The 23,735-nt window shown below is 46.6% G+C and overlaps 1 protein-coding gene across 7 annotated transcripts in view; it reads left to right on the forward strand.

The window, feature by feature from the left end:
• The window catches only part of ZNF219 (zinc finger protein 219), a 466,238-nt gene that overhangs the window by 420,216 nt on the left and 22,287 nt on the right, over positions 1-23,735 (forward strand). For all 7 annotated transcript variants that reach the window (XM_078644088.1, XM_078644089.1, XM_078644091.1 and 4 more), the window contains one exon: positions 14,116-14,250. In XM_078644088.1, the coding sequence (XP_078500214.1) occupies positions 14,116-14,250 (135 nt within the window). The remainder of the gene's footprint in view (positions 1-14,115; positions 14,251-23,735) is intronic.

Here is a 23,735-nt window from a genome sequence, read left to right on the forward strand (position 1 = left end):
AAAACATTGTTCGAGGCATATGACCTGTAGATCACATACTTTTGCATAGATCGCCATCTGGTGGTAAGCTTGGATGTTTGCAGTCACAAGATAGGTGACTCCTCCTTTGGTTAGTAGTGCGCATGGGCATCAACTCAATCTCCAGATTGGTTTTTTTCCACCATCGGGTTCTGATGTAATTTTGCACCATCGGGTTCTGATGTAATTTGCTGCGCTCTGTGTCGTTTTGATTCCCCTTCGACGCGCAAAGCTCTCACCGCTCGACGGTATTGTTTCGATCTCAATCTCTCAACGCGCATCTACTTCCCAAACAGATTTTTGAGTCCGGTCGTCGACATGGGCTGTTAGGCTGATCGGCGCCATCAACCAGCATATGGAAAGGACGGGGCTAAATTCCCACACACACATCTCCACGAGGTCTGCAACCTTTGTCTCTCTCCAGAACACGAGAGTCGACACTGCAAGGCCTGTGATTCAATAGCCTGGCTCGACGTCACAAAATGTCCAGATCAACAGTCTCTGTGCCGGAAGACCTCTTCAAGGCAGGCCCCGACTATCCGGAACCAGAAACAGAAGATGAACAAGCCAGCGTTTCCTAAGCCGACGAATCACTCAGAAGACCAGTCGATTACTCCAGGTCAACGAACCGTGAGTACTGACGTCGACGCCCCGGCCCCGAAAAAATTATACAGCTCCGGTAACACCTGCACCTTCAAGTCTGGGTCGAAGCTGTGATACTGCTCCGAAGCCCACTAAGCCTTCAGGCAGCTCTGGGTCGAGCCAGCCGCATCATGGTGCTGAAAAACCCTCTTCGGCACCGAAACATAAGCCCAAGGTACTGTTGACTCCAGACTCTATGGCTCCAAAATACTAGAAACTCGGCACCAAAGCAAACTCCATCCGAAACTTTGGATCCGAACAAACAGCCAAAACCTTTGGAGTCAAACTCCACTTAAGCAAAAGGTCACAAAAACTCCTCCTAAAGATAAAGAAGATAGACCAAAATACCACTCGGAGCCTAAATCCTCGGCATTGAAAATGACAGTGCATCCAAGGAACTTTTCCATCCAGATCCACTGGATCCTATGCAAAAGACATTAATGGGCAAGTTACCTCTATACCACCTAAAGAGGAAATTGGACACCTCAAACACCCAAGATGCCCTCAAAGAAAAAAGACTTGGCCACCTCACCTGTGAGGCCTTTTTCCGAACCTCCACAGCTTCCAGCCATTTTACCCTCTTCAACACGCTCTCCAATACCACCTCTATCGCTCACACCACAAGTTGATGAGGATTTAGGGGATGGGGATGAAAACATAGACCCACCCCATAATGATAGATACTGATGATGACACCTCATGACTCTTGGGAGGATTATAATGTCCCAGATGCACCTGAGCTAGATTTATACCCCTCCAGATGACAACATAGGGTTTGCGCAACTAATAGATAGAGCTGCACAATACCATGGAGTTCAACTCCATTCAGACCCCCTGGAAGAGGATTTTTTATTAGAGACATTCTCACAGCCTCAAAAAACAACTAACACTCTCCCTAAGCTCAAAGGGATGATTAAACATGCCCCTGAGGTTTTTAAAGACCCTGTCAGAGCTAGGGTGCTCAATCCTAGAATTGAGAAAAAATACAAAACCGCTCCAAGTGATCCAGTTTACATTAAATGTCAACTTCCTCTGGACTCATTGGTTGTGGCGAGGGCCCGTACACTGGGAAGTTCCCAAACAGGTGATGCACCTCCGCCAGACAGAGTCTAAACTACTAGATGCATCGGGTAAAAGAGTTGCGTCCCAGGCAGCAAACTTCTTGCGTATCGCCAACTCCCAAGCCTTACTAGCAAGGTATGACGGGGTTCACTACGATGAGCTTGAAAAGCTCATGCAGCATCTCCCAGACCAATATAAGACCAAGGCAAACTATTTTATACAAGAGGGGAAATTAATTACAAACACCTCAATTAAATGTGCCGTGGATGCAGCAGATACAGCATCTCGCACAATGAATACAAGTATATTACTGCGTAGACATGCGTGCCTATGCATAACTGGTTTCAAAAGAGGTATAATCTACTATCCTCAATCAACCCTTGGATCAGGAACACTTGTTTGGGCCTACTGTGGACACATCGTTGGTAAAGATGAAAAAGGACACAGACTGCCAAATCCTTGGGAGCTCTACAAGCAACAACTAGTAGAGGTTCTTTTTGTCTCTCCTCTTATAGGGGCGCCTCCAAAACAACTGGCACAGAAAAAACCTCTTCCGCTTATAAAAGCCCCACTCAAACTTCCCCTAGCAGAGGATATTTTTAGAGGGACTAACAGAGGCAATAACGGGGGCAGAGGACGTGGTTCTAATACCCGCATCTACCCCAAAAACAAAACCATGACATCCCTCCACTCCACCCACCCAAAACCCCTCCACTCCTGTCGGGGGAAGACTATCACAGTTCCTACCTGCCTGAATTCCATCACTACAGACAAGTGGGTAAGACAAATTATCCAGTATGGTTAATGCCTGGAACTTACTTCTACCCCCACCCCTCCTCATACCTCCCAAACAACGTCTAATGTCCACAGAACATCTAACGCTTCTCAAGCAGGAGGTTCTCTCTCTCTTGCAAAAACATGCATTCGAACCAGTTCTCCTACACCAGCAAGGTACGGGAGTTTACTCCCTTTATTTCATCATTCCCAAAAAGAACTGCTCTCAGAGGCCAATATTAGACCTCACTGTTAAACCTGTATATACAATCCGACCACTTCTACATGGTCACACTACAACAGGTCCTCCCACTGCTCCAACAAGGTGATTTCCTTGCCACTCTAGCTCGCAAATACGCCTACTTCCACATTCTTATTCACCCGGCTCACAGGAAATATCTACGTTTCATGTTAGACGGACAACATTATCAATTCAAAGTCCTTCCATTCAGGGTCACAACAGCACCCAGAGTCTTCACAAAATGTCTCTCAGTGGTAGCAGCCCACTTAAGAAGACAAAACATTCATTTGTTTCCTTACCTAGACAACTGGCTCCTAAAACCCAAGTCACGCAGCAATTGTGTACAACAAACACACAACACAATCCAGCTGCTGCACAACTTGGCATTCACTATAAATCTCACCAAGTCACATCTCCTACCGTCCCACACCCAACAGTATCTAGGTGCAACAATAGATACTTCCAAAGCCCTAGCATACCCCAATCCAGCCAGGATAGTCCGTATGCAAGCCCTCATAACAAAATTTCAACCGCAACACTCACTACCAGCTCGAGTGTTCATGCAGTTAATGGGGATGATGGCCTCTTGCATCTTAATTGTCCCTTACGCAAGAATGTCTAGCACAACAGTGGAACCAAGCTCTAGGTCATCTTACAGATCTGGTGTTGGTGGACAGCCGCACATATCGCTCTCTGCAATGGTGGAGCACACAAAATCTTTCCGAAGGTCGTCCGTTCTTAGACCCGGTTACACAAATAGTACTAACAGCAGACCCATCGCTCTCCGTATGGGGAGCTCATCTCTTGAACCACACCATTCAAGGTATGTGGGCCACTTAACAGAAACTCCTCCACATCAATCACCTGGAGTTACTGGCCATATTTCTCGCCCTAAAGTCTTTTCAGAAAAATCTCCTAGGCAAAACTGTCCTTGTCCGGACAATATGACAGCAATGTACTATAAACAAAAACGGGGGTGGGGGACACACTCTCTGCAGCTTTCACGCCTAGCACAAAGCATTTGGAGATGGACCATTCCTCAAAATATATCTCTTAACCGAGCATCTGCCTGGAATGCACCATCAAATTGTGGATCTGATCAGTCTTCAACAACAGCAGATTCACGAATGGGAACTTCATCCGCAAGTTCTTCTTCCGTTTTTCCAAATGTGGGGCCACCCAGACACAAAATGCCCAAACTTTTTTTCTCCAGGTATCCACACCCATTGTCCAAAGGCAATGTGATATGGATGAACCGGTCTGGCAGATTTGCGTACACATTTCCACCTCTCCCGCTCATTCCGTTACTGGTGCGTAAACTCAAACAGTCTCTCACGATGACCCTGGTTGCTCCAACATGGGCCTGACCACCATGGTTCACGACAGTACTGGATCTCTCAGTAGAACCGCACCAAAAGCTACACCTTTCCCCAAAGCTTCCCACACAGAACCATGGAGCGATAAGACATCTACAACCAGCTCAACTGAACCTAGCGATCTGGCTCCTGAAGTCTTAGAATTTGGTTACCGCAGTCTCCCACCAGACTGTATGGACGTCAATCAATCCACTATATGCTTCAACTCAAAACATTATCTGTGATCTCCTGCATCTACATAGATGTAATCTAGCATACACATCCATATGATTACATCTTGCTGCTATAGCAGCTTACTTACAAAACAGACCACACTGGTCATTGTTTAGGGTACCTTCCACCAAAGCATTTATGGAAGGCCTTAAAAGGATAATTCCTCCCAGAATTCCACTTTCTACGGTATAAAATCTAAACGTCCTTATTAGGCTCATGGGACCCCCATTTGAACCTTTACATAAATGTGAGTTACAATTCCTCACATGCAAAGTGGCTTTTCTTGTGGCCATCACATCTCTCAGAAGAGTAAGTGGACTCCAGGCATTAACCTTACAAGAAACATTTTTGCAAATACATCACAAAGTGCTTCTTAGGACGAAACCTAAATTCTTACCCAAAGTAGTTTCAGCTGGCCACCTTAACTAGTCGGTTGAGCTCCCAGTGTTTTTCCCTCAACCAGGCTCAGTAGCTGAACGAGCTCTTCATACGCTGGACGTCAAAAGAGCTATTCTCTACTACATGGAAAGGATACAACAACTTCCTATATCAAAAGCTGGAATTGCCAGGTGGATTGTTAAGTGCATTCAAATATGCTACGAGAAAGCAGAGTTTGTTATCCATTCCCCCTAAAGCGCATTCCCCAAGCAAAATAGGGGCATCCATGGCATTCTTAGGAAACATCCCCATGGATGACATTTGCAAAGCCCCAACATGGTCTACACCGCACACTTTCACGAAACACTACTGTGTTGATGTGCAGGCAAAACAACAAGCTAGTGTGGGCCATGCTGTAGGAACACTTTTTCAAACTACTGCAACACATACAGGTAGCCACCGCTAACGGGGTAACTCTTGTATAGTCTATACAAAAGTATGCAATTTACAGCTCATATGCCTAGATCGGAAAATGCTACTTACCAGTATGCATCTGTTCCTGGCATGTAGAGCTGTAAATGCACATATTCCCACCCACCTCCCCGGACACCTTTGTGTTGCAGTACTATCTTACTTAGATACATTACACATGGACATCTTTTCTAGTTCTAACTAACTCCATCATCACCCTTTATGGCGAAAACAATCTGGAGATGGAGTCGATGCCCATGCGCACTACTAACCAAAGGAGGAGTCCCCCATCTCGTGACTACAAAGACTTCTACAATACCAAAGCGCAAACATCCGAGCCCAACACCAGATGGCAATCTATGCAAAAGTATGCGAATCTACAGCTCTACATACCAAGAACAGATGCATAATGGTAAGTAGCATTTTCCTTACAATGCCAATAGTTCAAACTTTCACAAATGTGAGACAGATGTAATTGCACATGTTTGCATTAATATCAAATTAATAACTTAGTTTCATCTCGTTTATTTATTATTTTTTATTTCTCGTGGGGTCGAATTCTCATTTCTATTTAGTTTTCTGGCCTTGTTTAAAAAAAAATTTTTTTTTTTTTTTTACTAAGTCTTTTATCATAGGCCTATTTATTTTAAATTGTTTGACTTGATTTAATCACTAGTCACCTGTAGTCCATGCACTTAAATAGCACAAATAGTACATGGGAAAACTAAAGGAAACCAAAACTGCTTCTTATAGGCCTTTTGTATGTGGCAGCAAGAAACCTCTGTATTATGGAGAGTATTCTTTCAGGTACACTTAGGGTTTCTACTACTCAGCCGTCATGTTGCTCTGCTTTTGGCTGCCTTGAAATGGCAGTGGACTTCATCCAAAACCCCTTTTATTTTGTGAGCAGGATTTCATAATCATTTAAAAATGTTGGCCTATTTGAATGCACAGCATGATGACCTCCGATGTCTGATGGAGGTAGAAAACGTACTTAACAGTGCATGGTGAGGTCGATCAGTGCAATGAACAGCTTTGATTTAATTTATGAAGTACAGCAACTCGCCCCTGGGCTTCAAGATACCAATAAACAAACCAGGTGGTTTTAGCACGCAAGGAGAATGTAGAAATATTAAAGTTTTCAAGCCTTCTCTAAATTTGAGGAAGTGATACTCCGTATATAGGGAAAGGAGGACGCATGTTCCTTAATGATGCTGCAGTTTTGGAAAATAACACTTCGAAGCCTTGTTCATCTAATAGACTAAACTGATGTGAACTCCCAGCCTGATCTGTACCAATGAAACGCATTGGGTTAGTTGTGACTTGTGATTCATACTGGGACTACAGCTCTTTATGGGCCACGCATAGTGACTTGAATTTGAGTTGTTCATTCACCGGCAACTAGTGCATGTTTGTAAAGCTAGTTTCAAGTGTTCTTGGCTGTGGAAACTATTTTGCAAAAGTTGTATCTCCGCTTTAAATGCGTTCAAGACAGTGCCTGTGAGGAATGCTAAAAAATCGAAGTGCCTTTTTATTGTGTGTAGATGAAAAAATAGGAATGTATATCTAATTTGTACATGAAAGTTCTGTGTCAATTTTGAAACCCTAATTTTGCACTCTTTGAGCGGGTATGGGAGATCTTGTGGCTAAAGCTCTTTGTGCCAGAAAGATGTTGGTATGACAGACAGTAGAATATGTGTAGCAAGTGTTGGCTGCAGATACACATGCTATGCACTCTCCTGCCATCGAGTGTTGGGCTCTGAGTTTACATCTTGTTTTTCTCGAAGAAGTCGTTTTATTGTTGACGTGACGTCCAGTCTTCTCCTCTTCTCCAGAATACACATGTATACGGCTTAATTATTAGATTTTTATTTTTCCACCATCTGGTTCAGACGGACTGTGCCAGAGCTCCCTGTGTCTTTGACATCTTTGCCAAATGTGGACGCCTAAAGAATCCATAGCAGGCTCTACAAGACGGAACAACTTCACCTCAATATCTCCAGCCATTGGATCCAGGTTTTCCAGTGACCGCTTCACTGTGGTCGGCTTCCACACCAAAACTTCGGTGCAGGGTCTGCTGAGAATGTTTGACTCCAGGGTGATGGAAGGAAAAAAGGAGAGACTGTTTCGGAAATGCCCTCAATGTGGGGCTAAATACATGTGCTCAGACCAGTACAATGCATGTAATCTACAGCGTGTTCAAGAATAAAAAAGACTACGCTCCAGCACATACCATGGACATGATGACGCCAGCTGAATTCTTGGCAGACGAGGAACAACACGCACAGGCTGGCAATGAAGAAGGCAGCAATTTTCCAGTAGAAGGGGGTGCCATCTTGTGCAGCCCGCACTACGTCGCTTCCGGTAAGTACAGTCAACATGAATAGGATAACGAATCAGTGATGGCGACAGTGGATCCTCCACAAGGACAGGCAGGGTTGGGGCTGAGGATGAGGACGCCAAGAGCACCCAAAGCTCACCCCAAGCCCCCTCCCAACCTAAAAACCAAACCCACAGCTCACCCACCATAGTTTGGGTGCACCACAGCCTTCAGGTTCTGGTCGACACAGAGAGAGCGCATTGGAGCAGAGACAGGACAAGACTACACTCTATTCTAATTGGACTCCAGGCGACCGGCACGGAGACCATACGCAGCAATGAAGCCATTAACGCATGTGCAGCCTATGGCACCAGCAAAGACTCCCAACACCTCACCTCCCTTTGAGCTCAACAAAGCATACGGCATTGACACACACACACACACCTCAATGGAGCCGCGACATACACAACTCCAAAACTGGGCTTGTTGCAAATTCACACTTCAACTCCGATACTGAAAAAAACATCGGTTTTGACCTGCTTTGCTCCAACTAAGCATTGGAAGAGACCATCAGAAACCCACACTCCGCCACAGGAAGGATGGTAATAACCTCTACTTACAGAGAGACACTTATATGAAAACCTGCAAGAACTCCGGCACAAGAAGTGCCCTATTGTAGTCAAACACTTACATAAAAGAAAGAGGCCGGGTATTGGCCTTCCAGATCCTCTTAAGAGAGGAAAAGTATTGAACATAACGCCACAAGCCCTATGCCACTTGAACGCACTCCATCTCCACAGCCTATATTACCATAATTCGTACACTCAGCTGATGTAGAAACAGGGAGTCCCAGTCATTAGGCACATGACAGACTCATAAGGAAACCGTCCCCATAGTTAAGATCTCTGGAATGCATACAATATTGTAATGCCAGATTGAGACATTTAACTCCCAATACCAGCGAAAACCTCACCGCCAGATGATATCTCCTCATAGCATCCTGTTATTCAGCAAGCGCCTGATTAATACAAGGTACAAATGCATACTAGAGAGGAGGAAACCGTGTTTCTGGTTGAAACTGAGCACCCTGTACAATACCTACATATGGTAGGTCCATCCTCAAGGTCTCCACTGAGACCTGGTCAAAACTAGAGTCCTTGCAGCACGCATTAAGCGGAAGTACAAACCTTTCTCCAGTGACCCACTTTGCATAATGGGACACCCAACAGCTGTCTCTCTAGTGGTAACCACTGCAAGGAAGAGAGCAGCTTCACCAATGTACTGGAGACACCTTTCCTCCTGACCAAAAAAGTAAGCGCATAGATGCAGCAGGTAAAAAGGATGGCAGTGGGACACGCCAATCATTGGCTCATAGCTATCTCTGTAGCATTTCCATCTCGGTATAACAGAGCCAACTGGGACAGTATGGTATAGTTAATACAACATCTCCCAGAACAATACATGATTATTTGGATGATCTAGTGTTGGTTTTGCTCAGGGTCCGTCAGTCTCTGAACTGGTGGGGCACACATACATACACACACACACACATCATCATCAAAGGCAGACCTTCTTTGGACCCAGTACTGCAAGTGACTATCACCACGGATGAATCACTCATATGATGGGGAGCACACATTGAGGACACCACAGTCCAGGCTCTTCAACAAAAACTCAACATCAATGTCCTGGAGCTTATAGCAATTCAGATAGCTTCCTTTCCCATCATATCTGGAAAGACAATATGATGGTAATGTACTACATCCAGAAACAAGGAGGGACTCCTTCACTACAGCTGTCCAAGCTAGCACCGACCATTTATCACTTGGCTATTCGCCATCACATCCTCCTCCTGACTGAGTATCTTCTAGGAGTGAACAATTCAGTGGCGGACCTGCTAAGGACGCAGGAACAAGTCCACAAATGGGAATTCCACCCCAAGTCCTCTGCGGTATTTCCAACGTTTGATGGGGACACCGGACATAGATCTATTCTCCACTGTAGAGAATTCAAAACGCCAAAACTTCACCCTTGGAGTGCCCCCCTCCCCCGCTACATCTCATCACCGGCTTCTACAGGTGCCACCTGTGGGCCCACGGTGGACTTGGGATTCGTCGTCTTCCAGGTGCGGCGGAGCTCCTGGAGGATTGTGTCCCATACAGTCGCCATCATGTCCCAAGGTGTCTTCGCGAGGGAGAGCGACAATCTCCACTTATGCTCAATTTGTCAACGAGCGAAGTACCCGCAGTCGCATCATATGAGACTCCGGCCACTTCCAGTACCTGGTGATCAAACATTGGGCCGTGATTAGTTCCAATTTGATCAATCTAGATGTCACCTTGTGCCTCTTGGATCTGTGGTAGAGGCACAACAGGCACACCTCCCAAGCGCAGTCTACCACTCACCCAGTGCAGTTGGACAGGTGAGATACCACGGACTGCCAGTAGATACCAAGCGCCTTATAGCTCCACATCATATGCTGAAGATTTGCGTCTACTAGCTGGCACCTAGGACAGCTGGCATTGGTGTGCCTGAAGTACCTATTGATTTTGGCCAGTGTCAGGTATGCCCTGTGAATGATGTAGTATTGTATGAGTCGGAACCTGCCGTTTCTGGGGATGATGGTGGGTCCCTACAGTATTACCCCCCATTCCCGGTCTGTGCATGGTCGGAGGAGGTCTGCTTCCCAGTGAGACCTAAGAGGATCCAGTGGTTGCACCACGTTAGTACACAATGAGTCAGCGAACCACTTCATGAGGTGTCTCCCTGTACCCATTACATGTATTGTATGGTGGGTTCCTGTAATACGTTCCTCCACATCACCTGCAGCGCCGCGAGCAGCGTGGTGTGCAGGAGAAACTGGCCTTGCGGTAGTCCGTCCTCTGGTACTAGGACACAAACGATGCCAGCAGCCGCCACAATAATCTCCCAGCTTCTGTAGCCCGCCTCGTTCCAAGTGGAACGTTCCACCCCGTTGGCGGCCCGCCATCCCCTTGGCGGGGCCTGCAAAGGCAATGCCAGTGTGTGAGGGACTGTATCGCCTGCAAGTCGCAGGCTCCGTAGGAAACACCTGTGCGCGACCTCCATTATCAGCTCGATGGGCGTTGCTCCCTGCCTTCCGGGATGAAATAGTCTGAGGATGGATGAATGCTTCCACAGTGGCAGATGTGTGGTAGTGTCCCCCAGAATACGGCCGCTGGCCCATCTGGCCACCCAGTGCAGTTGTGCTGCCAGGTAGTAGTGCTCCATGTTGTCCACCTGCACCGCCCTCCCCGGCTGGCTGATCAGTAGGTACAGTTTCAAAAGAGCAACGCGGCATCGTGAGCCGTGCCAGTTAAACTCCCACATGGTGCTTTCAAAAGAACAGAAAATAGGGGGGGGTGAGGGGGTGGGTCGATCGAGTGTGTATATAAGGGCAGCTTGGCGAAGAAGAACAAAAGCGGAGGTAGCACCGTCATTTTGAGCAGGGTGGTGTGACCCATGACCGTCCAGGGCAGAAGTGCAACTGCGACTTGACGGCGGAAATCGCATTTAAGAGATTTTTTTTCCAGTAGCTCCTCTGCCTGATGATGGATCGTGACCACTAAGTACTTAAAGACGGATGGCTGCCACTTCACACCCACAACATTTATCACCAACATCACATGCGTCCCATTACCCAGGGGTATTCCCATTCCCGAGGGCCACAGCCAGTGAGAACAGGAGTGGTGATAATGGGCAGCCTTGTCTAGTGCCTCAACCGAGGGCCACAGGTTCAGATGCAAACTGGCCTGTCCAAACCCTAGCAGTGGGTAGGGTGTGTAAAAGCCGGACAAGACGGAGGATGCGCACTCCAAGCCTGTATCAGGAGAAGGTGAAAAAGGTGTGTTGAACGCCATTAATGCTCTAACTGTAGAAGAGCCTTAATTTCAAGTTTTCCAGGATGAGGTACGTCTTCGTACAAGTCCTACATTTATACCAAAGGTATTTCCATTTGAATCAACCACTTGTCTTACCGGTTTTCTCCTCTAAGCCTGACACTGTTGCAGAAAGGGCTCTCCATACACACAATGTTAAAAGGGCACTTGTGTATTACATTGAGAGAACTAAACCTTTTAGGAAAACACAACAGCTTTTTCAGGCTTTCTCAAATCTCAAAAAAAGTAAAGCCATCTCCAAAGCAGGAATTCTAAGATGGATTGTGAAATATATTCACATTTATTTTATAAAGACCAAAAGAACACTGCCTACCATTCCACAAGCACACTCTGAGGAAAAAGGGGGCTTCAGTAGTATTTTTGGGAAACATCCCCTTAGCTTACATTTGTATGGCATCTACTTGGTCAAATCCACACACATTTACAAAATATTTTGTAGATGTTCAGGCCAGACAGCAGCCTCTTGTAGGACAAACAGACTTACAGAGGCTATTTCAGACATCCGCACCATCTAATGCCTAGAGCCACTGCGAGAGGAATGGGATCATCTGAATGGCACTCCTCTGCAAAATGGTTGAATTTCATACATGCTGAGGATTTCAACCCTGTGGCCAATTAACTCCTCCTGTGCAAGAGTGTCTCTTTCAAAACCTTTAGTTTCATTCATGCCTGTTTCTCGTTTGCATTTTCGGGTGAAATTATATACACACTTTCCATGGGTTCCTCTTTGATGTTAACGTGAAGAAATCCGATCTAATTTGTTCAGCCCACGCTAGAGGGAACTTTGATAAGCAGCCTAACTCCAAAATGTTTGTAAGGCTCCTGGTCAGTTCACACAGGATGGGCTATTGCAATTTAGATGGGCTATTGCAATTTAGATGGGCATCATGTGGATTAGTGTTGCCATCACATCTCCCTCATGCCACATTAAAATTGCATACAGGCTTTCTCAGTTATGTGCGGAAGGCATCGATGGATCTAGCAGAGCATCACTGGTCCTAGTCTGTATTCAGTTGGGGGGGGGGGGTCAAACTGCCATTTTAACACTGTTATTACCACACCCAGGTTATGGAGCGTGAAGAAAGACATCATCCACATCGAGATGGGGAATAGTGAAGTACCTGTTAATCATCTACTCATAGTGTGTAGTGCTGCAGATTCACTTGCGCCTTCCTGCCTCCACGGCAGGTATGTGATGGTGTCAGATTTACATATACTAAACAGGGGTCCCCAACCTTTTTTTATAATAAGGGCTACCTATATTAAATTAAACTCATACCGTATTCTAATATTATTAGTGTGGTAATAGTGACCATGTCAGACTAGTACAGTGACCGCCACATGCAAGATAACCTGCAATTTATTTATTTTTTACTGAGTTTTATATAGCGCAAATTTGACCTGAAGGTATCGGGTATCAGAGCGCTTAACATGAGCACCAGTTTTGTAACAGGACACATTCATTTTTTTTTTTGTTAGGCACAGGGAGTTTAAGTGATTTGCCCAGAATCTCAGGATGTTGAGCATCGTTGCCCAGACTCGAACGCGGTTCCCCAGCTTCGAGGTCGACCGCTCTAGCCGTAAGGCCACATCCTCTCTCAATGTGATGTAACTTGAGGCTTATGTAAGGCTTTAGATGGTCAGTTGAGGTCTTCCATTAAGGAAATCTCTTAACCATGTTCAGACAGGGCACTGAACGCCTGCCTAGCTGACCAAAGCCGGTTACTATTACCTAATGGTCTGTAAAATCAAACACCAGGAACAGGTCCAATCAGACCAGTGCTATAGTATTTCTATCGTCCTTTTTTCTGAGCCCATGGATAGCTGATAATACTGCTGTTTCTGTACTACGACCATATTAAAAGTGTACATGCAAATGGATATCCATGAAGTACTCCATCAGTTTACCGATGAATGTGTGAGCATAAATCTTAGTTTGCAAATGTGGCCCCAATGCATAGCATATAGCATTCGTTTCTAGTATGAACGTCTCTGAAGGAATGAGCAGTAGAGTGGTTTGTTAGGAAAGATTGACCCTCACACTGCCCATAGGAATTAGAACTTAAGTCTCAGTGACCCTGACATTTATAATTTGCCCATTCCCTCTCCGACAATCAGTTTGGAGGGTGGTAGTCTTAAAAGGTAGGTTTCCTTAATGAGTGCTTTTAACATATACTTGTGGTCTTTTATGTAGTTCTGTACAGAATTTAAGATGTTCCTGGTCTTTTCATAGGCTAAGAGCATTTAATTTTATTTGGTTGTATAGCTAAGTACAGAGACGAGCCTAACTAGAGACCAGGAGTTTACATTCCAGCAGTAGCATTCAGTACACAAGTAATCTTCTTTTTTTGGGGGGGGGGGGGGGGGGGGCGAAGGAGCGGGGGATTTAGGATGCCCTTGGTCGAAATTTTACTACTTCATCAAGGAATGATAGCCATCAATAGAGTGGTCAAAGATTACGTGGGTCATACAGCGCGATGGTGTTTCAGAGCTGGTTTACATTATTTCATAGGGCAGTGGAGAATGCTGATGGTGTGCCTGGTCTTTACCCTGATCGGAGCTCTTAAAGGATTCCTGTGATGGTAAAGTAGAGAAACTAAATGGTGTACTTGCAAGGATGTTCTGAGATAAATGTGTACGACTGTGGGCTCCTGCCTGTCCTTATTTCACACAAGTGTAAATATATTATATGTTTTACCATAGATGAAAATAACGGTATGCGCACTGGGAGTCTTCAGTCCGGATCAAGTCGTGGAATGTCCGGAAAAGACTGTCCATACTGTGGAAAATCTTTCCGATCATCACACCATTTGAAAGTACATCTCCGAGTGCACACAGGTGAGAGAGAGACCATGTTGTTCCTTTATCTTTACGTCTTTTGTTTTTTGCTGTAGCCGCCATTTTTCTTTTCTGTTTCTCACCTGTTTAACTGTTTCCTTTACTGTCACTCTTGATGGCATTTCTGTCCTCTAGCTCTTTCGCTGCCAACTTATTGATCAATCTGTCTGTCAATCATTTTTTCCATCTTTTCATATTTAGTGTAAATCTTTCTAAGTCTCTGGTTCTCTTTGTGTGTTTTGTGCTCCTTCTCAATGTCTGCTAGTACACTGACTCACCAAGAAAACATTTTGTGTGGCTAGTCTGCGGTCAAAAGTCCTCATATGATCCCTGTAGATTACTGGGGGATGTATAATTTCCCAGATTCATTTTCTTGTCTAATTATCATTATAGTTTCCCTTTTTATTCGTGGAACTTGATATGGGGTGTATAATCTTATTTAAAGACGTATGTGTTTGAAACTGCATTTTTTTTTATTGAAAACCTAATTGTCAATCTGATTTTACAATCGATGCACAAGATAATTATCATTAAAAGTCAGATTGAGCCTTGATAAAGTGGTAGGACTGCGAAACGTATGAGCTGTGGACTCCATTATTGTAAAGATTGAATTTGGATCCCATTATTATAATTGTTGTGAAGATTACATTGATAAAACTATGCCTATCAAAGTATGAACTACAAAATTAGTAAAGAACATGTGCATTGAAGAATGCTAAAGACGTTGATCTCATGACTTTATGAACACCTCTACTTTCTCTTTGTTTTGCTTTGTTCTAAATATACAAGAACACCAAAAGTGTTTAGTGAGGTGATCAGCGCCAGGCATATTCTTGTTAACCCTCCTTTTTTTCAAACACGTGTGTGTGTTATTTGTAAATATATAAAATCTCTGAAAAAAACGAAAGGTTTGTGACGTTCTAGTTGGGTGTTGAAATAAGGTGAAAACTGTCTTAAACCAGTTTTAGTTTGAGCCAACTATAACTTGCACCCTGCTGTGCACTGTTTATGACCTTGCAGCTTTCATCACTCATGACGTGTTAAAGACTATATTGAGGACCTCATTAATGACATCACTGATTATAGCATACTATCATTGTGACACCATCCAGTTGGGTATGTGGAGTAGAAGTAATTCAACATGCTACACCTGTGGACAATTTTCTGATCTCCTTACTAGAATTACCCTCTTAAAGACTTCACAGGACCAGCAAGTTTAAGTAAAAAATGATAGATGTACATTTGCCACTGTGAACACCCCTTGTGTCTGGCCCTATGGGCAACACTCCATAGTTTAGTAAATTAAAGTACACACATTCCTGATATAGGCATAATGGCTTGCAACCTTCAAGCTATGCTTACAACACCAATATGAGGTAGCCCACCTCTAAGTGGAACACCCCCCTACATTTTACATTATTCAATAATCTGCAATGCCTCTACATCTCTAGTGAAGTTCTGGAAATAAACATGCACAGCATATAGTATATCTGCATCACTGTATTACAACTATTTAACGGGGACATGTGCTAGATATTCACTTGTGCATAATGTATTGATAATGTATGGCTTTAAGCCACAACCTATTCTCAGCAGACTTGGGGTTTTAAGCCTCAACCTACTCTCAAACATACCTCTGCAACCCACATCAGGTGCATTCAGCGTTTACCTTCTTTAACATGGAGTACCTCATGCACCCCGATCTTTAATGGATTCTAAATGGTGCAGCATGTACCTTTTTAAAATGCACCATTTAATTTGTCTTCAGAGCTTATACTATTTCTATGCTATCGACCCGCACGTGTACGCTCATTAACTTTATGCTGTATACGACTATGGTGCTGTCTGTGATGTAGTAACATGTCCTAGTTGAGATGTCATCAATGATGTAATTTAACTTGATATAAGTGATCTAATATGTGAGGTCCTTCTCAGTACATGGAAGGGGCTCAAGTTATAGTTACCTCAGTAAACTAGAACTTTTGAATTTCAGAAGTATTCAGCTTTTAACGGTTAGTTTTTACCTTTTTTCAGCACCTAACTATAACTTCACTATAACCTTTGCTTTTTTCTGTGCGTTTCTAGGCTTTTTTTCCGTAAGCTATGGTCTTATTAGCCTGTCACATTAACGTTTGTGTTTTCAGTGACTATGTATTTGTTTACCAAAATGTTGCTATTGTAAAGTGATGGTGGTGTTAAGCTACTGAGAAAATGGGTAGGATCAGTAAATAGATGAGTAAAGGTAATGCTGTATTTATGCAGATGCCTTTCTTTAACTACTTTTACTCCCTTAAAAAAAATATTATGCCTCAAGTAACAAAAAAAGTGCACTTGCCCTTAAAGGTTTATCCCTTGCTGTCACGCCTGCATTAACGTCCCAATTCTCATTTACTTCGGCCTGCTTCTCAGGTTATACGACGACGTCATGAACACCATCCACTCCGGATCTCCGTCAGACCCATGAGTGGGTGGGTGTCAGACAACTCGTCACAACACCCACCCACTCTGCCGGTCACACGCTTGACCCCATCTTCTCTGCAAGCCCCCACGTCTCCTTCAACCACACCACCGAACTCCACTGGACCGACCATCGCTGCATCCACTTCACCTTCAAGAAACCCATCACGCACCACTGCACCCAACCGATGCCTCGCCGCTGCTGGAGCAAAGACACCGAAGACCAGCTAACCACCACCCTCGCCCAGAGACCACCCGCCGACACCGCCACCCACAACCTCAGACAGTGGATCAACGACTGCAACAACACCCTCGTCCCGAACAAGAAACCTTCCAACTGTCACACCAACAAGAAAGCCAGCTGGTTCACTGAAGACCTCCGGGGCTCCAAACAAACCTGCCGAAAGCTGAAGAAGATCCGGCTCAGTGAACAAACACCGGACAGCCACGCAGCAAACAAGAACGCCACCCGCAGACACCATCACCTCATCAGATCCGCCAAAAGGGCCTCCTTCAAAAACCGCCTAGACAACAACGCGCACAACAGCAAAGAGTTCTTCAACATCGTGAAAAAACTCTCCAACACCATTGAGGTCCCACCCTCGCAAGACCTGTGCGACTCGCTGGCCGCCTCCTTCCACAGCAAGATTGCAGACATCCATGACCGCTTCAAAGCCACGACTGCCACGACAACCACTGAGACCTCCACCCCCACGACCACCATCCGCACCAACCGCCTGCTCTCCTGGACCAACATCAACGACGACCCCATCAAGATCATGAACACCATCCACTCCGGATCTCAGTCAGACCCATGCCCACAACACATCTTCAACAAAGCCAGCACATCCATCGCATCCCATCTCCGGAAAATCATCAACACCTCCTTCAAGATGGCAACCTTCCCGGAGAGCTGGAAGCACGCCGAGATCAACGCCTTACTCCAGAGACCCAAGGCAGACCCGAAGGACCTCAAGAACTTCCGGCCACTCTCCCTGCTCCCGTTCCCGGCAAAGGTCATCAAGCAGACAGTCAACGAACAACTGACCTGCTACCTCGAGGAGAACAACACCCTGGACCCTTCCCAGTCCGGGTTCCGCAGCAACCACCGCACAGAGACTGCCCTAATCGCCACCACCGATGACATCAAGTCCCTGCTGGACAACGGTGAAACAGCGGCTCTCATCCTCCTTGACTTGTCAGCCGCCTTCGACACGGTATGCCACCACACACTACGAACACGCCTCCACAACGCCGGGATCCAAGAGAAGGCCCTGGACTGGACCACCTCCTTCCTCCAGCAGAACACAGAGCATCCGCCTTCCCCCCCCCCCACCCCCCTTCCGCTCTGAAGCCACCAAGATCATCTACGGCGTACCCCAGGGCTCATCCCTCAGCCCAACTCTGTTTAACATCTAAATGGCACCGCCCACGTCGGCACGACCTTAACATCATCTCCTACGCCGAAGACACCCAGCTGATCCTCTCCCTCACCAAGGACAACCACACCGCCAAAACCAACCTTCACAAACGAATGAAGGCCGTCGCTGAATGGATGAGAAACAGCCGACTGACGCTGAACTCGGACAAGACGGAGGTCCTCCTCCTCGGATCCACCCCTTCGGCCTGGGACGACTCCTGGTGGCCGACGCACTGGGAAACGCTCCAACACCCACCGACCACGCACGCAACCTAGGGGTCATCCTCTACTCTATCCTCTCCATGACTAAACAGGTCATCGCTGTCTCCTCCTCCTGCTTCAACACCCTCCACATGCTCCGCAGGATCTACCAGTGGATCCCCACTGAAACGAGAAGAACAGTCACTCATGCAGGAGCCACGGACAAACTCCTGAGACTGCTCCTATGCATCCAGAACGCCTCTGCACGCCTGATCCTCGACATCCCTCGCTGCAGCCACATCACACCCCACCTGAGAGACCTGCACTGGTTCCCGGTCAACAAGAGGATAACCTTCACCCACGCACACAAGGCACTCCACAACGCCGGACCAACCTACCTCAACAGACCACTCCGCTTCTACACCCCCACCCGCCAGCTCCACTCCGCCGAGCTCGCCCTCGCCACTGTCCCCCGCTTCAGAAGAGTGACATCCGGCGGCAGATCGTTCTCCCACCTCGCCGCCAAGACCTGGAACACCCTCCCGATCCACCTACGGCAGACCCAAGACCTGCTGACCTTCAGAAAACTCCTCAAGACCTGGCTTTTCGAGCAGTAGCAGCATTCCCCACCCCAGCGCCTTGAGACCCTCACGGGTGAGTAGTGCGCTTTACAAATGATATGATTGATTGATTGGCATTGCAGTTGATTACTGGGAAGTTAGCTGCTGGTGTTGAACGTACGCGTTTCAGTCTGCAAAGCAGAATGTTTTACTGTAATGAATGAGGAAAATTAAGGGAGGACCTTGGTACCAGCGAATTCCACAAATGAAGACTAATGCCTATATTTTTATAAGATAATACATGAATTTGTACGTTTTCTGATGTTAATCCATGCATACGTTCAGTTTAGTCAACGGTGGTAATCAGTTTACTGGTTTATTTGAAGTAGAAACTTTAGGTAAATTAGATATCTGGGCTGCTGCACTTTTTATTTTCAGACTACTCCATAATAATTCTAGAATTGTATATAGATGTTTAGATATGTAGAATATATCTGTTTTGGAGAAATGGTGTCTGTTACTATATCGGCTGAGAACTTATTGAAAGTAAAATTATGTATATATAGGTTCACAAAAGAACAATATAGGACCTTATTATACATGATATCAGTTATGCATTTTTTAAATTCTCCAGTTTTGAACCTTTCATAGATGCACATGCTTGAAACGTCTTTTTGTCATTGAGCTGGGACTCCCATGGTACTCTTATAATAGTACCTAGTCACATCCTTTTAAAAAGAATCTAACTTCAGCCAATCGGAGATAACCAGCATGATTGAAGGCTACACCTAAAGTGAAACCCCGAAACCTATCCTAGGATGCTTGTTTCCGGTCCAGGGAGGACCTGGCTTGGCAGTTAAGTCTAGACTGTTTTCCTATGAGGCACCGAGCGAAGACTGATCTGCATATGGCCAGGTCTAAACTGGGGTGGCATGGTGAGCAAAAGAATGATGGATTTAGCCCAGATCTCTTGACTGAGGTGAATTTTTTTTTATTTGTTCTGCATTCCTTTCATCAATTGTCTTTTACACCTAGAGAGGCCATAAACCTCCTGCTTTCTACCGGACATTGTTTGTAAAGGGAGTCCCTATTGAGCTGTGCTCAGATCACGTCAGATAAGTCATTGTTCCAAATTCTTTTAGGCCTACAAGACATTTTTCATAATTCAGAACCCTTGCATCCTTAAGTTGTTTGTTTTGTCTGATTCTGCTAAAAAGAGCCCTTTTAGACTTTGTGGCATAGGTTATATACTGATGACGTTGTATTTATTATCCATTTCACAAGCCTAAGTCTGCAAGATATGTAGAAACATTTCATCTTAGACTTTTAAAGATACAGAGGCAAAACTTCTGCTTTGGCTGTAAAAATCAAGTGACAACTGCCTCAGATGAAGGCTCGTATTAATCAAACAAAGACCCACAAGAGGTCTCAATCTATGAGAAAACCAGTCTCTGAAATGGGTAGAGATGAAGAGTCTACCTCAAAATAGGCAATTGAAACAAATATAAACATCCCAGGAGGTCTCCTGAGTTACCGCATTCCCTGAAGAACCCGAAGCTTCAGCTGGAACCATTCTCTCCAAATCACATCCTCAATCAAGAGTCCCTTCTCTTGATCCTCAAAATGTACCCTTTTCACCATCCGTCTTCATCAATGCTTCATTGAAAATCTCGACAAGAAGTCACATTTCGACAAGCAAAGAAGTGTACAATTTCCTCAAGAGAAAAATCCACTTCGAGGCCTGCGTAAGCATTGTCTAAGATGCTGGTGTCATCTGAAAGAAACGCATAGTGATAGATTCCTCAGCTTAGAATGACCCCCAGGCATCAGACTAGATCCGGAAAGTTTTCATCAGCAGTACCCCTGTGCGTCGGTAGACTTCGTCATGAGGCTCCGCGTGCATTGTTGGCTTCGTTGTCGCAGAGATTACGTCGCTGGAGCTACTTAGATGTGCCCACGTGTGCTGACGTCAGTTCTTTATTTTTCTGCGCCAGCAAGTACCACCAGTCACTTTTTGGCTGAGTTTTTCGAGGCCTTTTGTCTCAATTCTTTTGAGTCTATCGACTCCTGGTGTCGTAGGAATGCCCGGATTCAAGAACTGCAGGGACTATCACCGCATGATGCCGGTGACGGACCCGCACGGTGTGTCTCTACGGCCTCGGGCGCGATCCCAACGCCAAGTCGTGCCCTGCTCAAGGTCCCTGTCCAGTGGGAGTTTGAGGGACCGGTCGCGGAGCAGTCACCATCGTTCGTCTGGATTTAAGTCATCGCACTTGGGTCCGGTAAGTCGAAGCATTCCAAGAAGTCGAAGAAACGTCGTCGTTCTTAGATTTCCCCTCACCCGTCACAGCTGAAGGTGCTGGTGGCACCCGCGGAGCCTGCGATGCCGCCGTCGGCCTACCCACACTTTCCGGGTCCGTCTGCGACATCTGCTTAGGTACAAGATTTTCTTGCTGCCCTGACCCGACTCTTTGGGTCGTCTGGCCCCGCCGGTGTGCCTACGGGCCCGTCTAGGTGTCCTGCCCTTTTATCGCCGGCCCTGGCGCAGCAGGACCCCCCTGGATCTGGGCTCTGATCCCGGGTGACACCAGTTGACCTCATAACACCTCACCCGGCACCACCTCCAACGTTGTCAGGTGCTACCGCCGATGTCTGTCACGGTTTCAGCCCTGAACCGGACATGGCGCCAGATCGGCATCGCTCGATGCCGATTCCACCACTGATTGGGCCTTTCTACCCCTATGTCCGTCCTCCTTAGTTTCAGCCTGTTTCACAGACTTCAGAAGAAAGGGGAAGACTCGGAGGGGTCTGAGGACCCTCTCACACAACAGTGTGACTATGATCCAGACTGGGCAGAGGACTTGGGGGATGTTGACACCGCACCTGACCTTGGCATGCTGTCTCCTCCTTCCATGGCTACGGAGGAGGGAGCAAGTTACGCAGTGGTGTTGCGTAGGGCGGCCGAGGCCCTCCACCTCGAACTCCCGACAGTGACCGTCGGGACTAACCTCCTGACAGAACTGCTTCAGCCGGCAGCAACCTTTTCGGAGCCCTTGCTGCCTTTTAATGATGCACTTTCTGATGTTCTTTTGGCCACTTGTTCCAGGCCCAACACAGGGGCTCCTGTGGACAGGAACGTGGCTCGATGCCATCGCCCGGCTCCGGGCGACCCCTTCTTTATCTCCCAACACCCCACTCCTGAGAGCTTGGTTGTCCAAGCCTCTGCTTCACCGAGCACGTTCCCTTCCGCGCCTCCGGATAGGGAATCCAAGAAGCTGGAGCAGCTTGGCAGGAAGCTGTTTTCATCTACCAGCTTAGGGCTGCGGTCGGTGAACACTGCATGCTTCTTGGGCCGTTATTCCCACTTTGTGTGGGACACGGTTGCGCAGGTGCTGCCCAACTGTCCAAGGAGACTAGATGGTAGTGTTGGACTTGCAGGACGCATATTTCCACATCCTGTCCTGCCGGCACACCGACGTTACCTGCGGTTCGCGGTAGGCCACGAGCACTTTCAGTTTACCGTGCTCCCCTTCGGCCTTACCAGTTCCCTGTGGTAGTCGTAGCTCATCTGCACAGATCAGGGGTTCCAGTCTTCCCCCTATCTCGACAACTGGTTGTTGAAGGCAGGTTCACCCCAGGCAGTAGTCTACCACCTCCAGACTACGGCCGACCTGCATTTGCTGGGGTTCTCCAACAATGTGCTGAAGTCTCACCTAATTCCCTCTCAGAAGCTCCTCTTCATCGGAGCGGTTCTGGACTCTGCGCAGTTTCGGGTTTATCCTCCCAAGCAGCAAGTCCAGGATATTCAGGCTATGATTCTGATCTTTCTGCCGCTATCCAGGGTTTCGGTTAGGAGGACCCTCCCGCTACTGGGCCTGATGGCATCCGCATCCTGCATCCAGCTAGTGGATCATGCCAGATGGCATATGCGGGCTCTGCAGTGGGACGTGAAGTTCCAGTGGGCCCAGCATCAGGGCAACCTGTCCGATCATGTCCTGATCTCGGAGGGCACTGCACTACAATTGCAGTGGTGGCTCACAAATCACGATTGGGTCAATGGCAGATCCCTCTCCTTTCCCTAACCGCAACACACAGTTGTGACGGACAGGTCCCTTCTGGGATGGGGCGGCCACATGGGAGAGGCGGAGATCAGAGTACTCTGGTCTCCAGCGGAATCTGGGTTCCACATCAACCTTCTGGAACTTCGGGCGATCTGTCTTGCACTGAAGGCATTCCTTCCCTCTGTCCAGGGAAGAATAGTGCAGATGTTCATCGACAACACCACCGTCATGTGGTACTGCAACAAACTGGGCGGGGTGGGTTCGTGGACCCTATGTCAGGAGGCTTTGCGCCTCTGGACATGGCTGTAATATCAGGGCATTTCCCTGGTGGTTCAACACCTGGCAGGTTTTCTGAATTAAGAAACAAAAAGGATCCACCTCCGAGGTTTTTTTGGGGGGGTGTATGTCTAGAAGTCAAAGCATACACTGTGTTTGTTAAAATACCCCTCGCACACAAAAGGGCCCTTGGTGTCATGTTTCATCATCGGGGGTCTTCCCCTCCCCGCTGCGGGACGGGGTGTGCTACGACTGGCAACTATGCTGGAGCACTTAATTTTGTAGTGCTATGTGAGGTGTATTTGTAGTGAGTGGAAAGGGTCAGGGGTAGATGAAAAGTTTGATATCAAAAGGTACCTGGCCTATGGACTAAAGAAACTTTATTTGGTCATAGGCTGGTACTGTTAAAAAGGTGGTTCGGAGACATCATGTTAGTAATGTGCTGATTCTCCTGGGAAAGTAACATGTTTCGAAGCTTCATGGCTTCTTCATCAGGACTGAGTATGATCC

This window comes from Lissotriton helveticus, chromosome 5_1, assembly GCF_964261635.1.
Source record: "Lissotriton helveticus chromosome 5_1, aLisHel1.1, whole genome shotgun sequence".
Taxonomy (NCBI): Eukaryota; Metazoa; Chordata; class Amphibia; order Caudata; family Salamandridae; genus Lissotriton; species Lissotriton helveticus.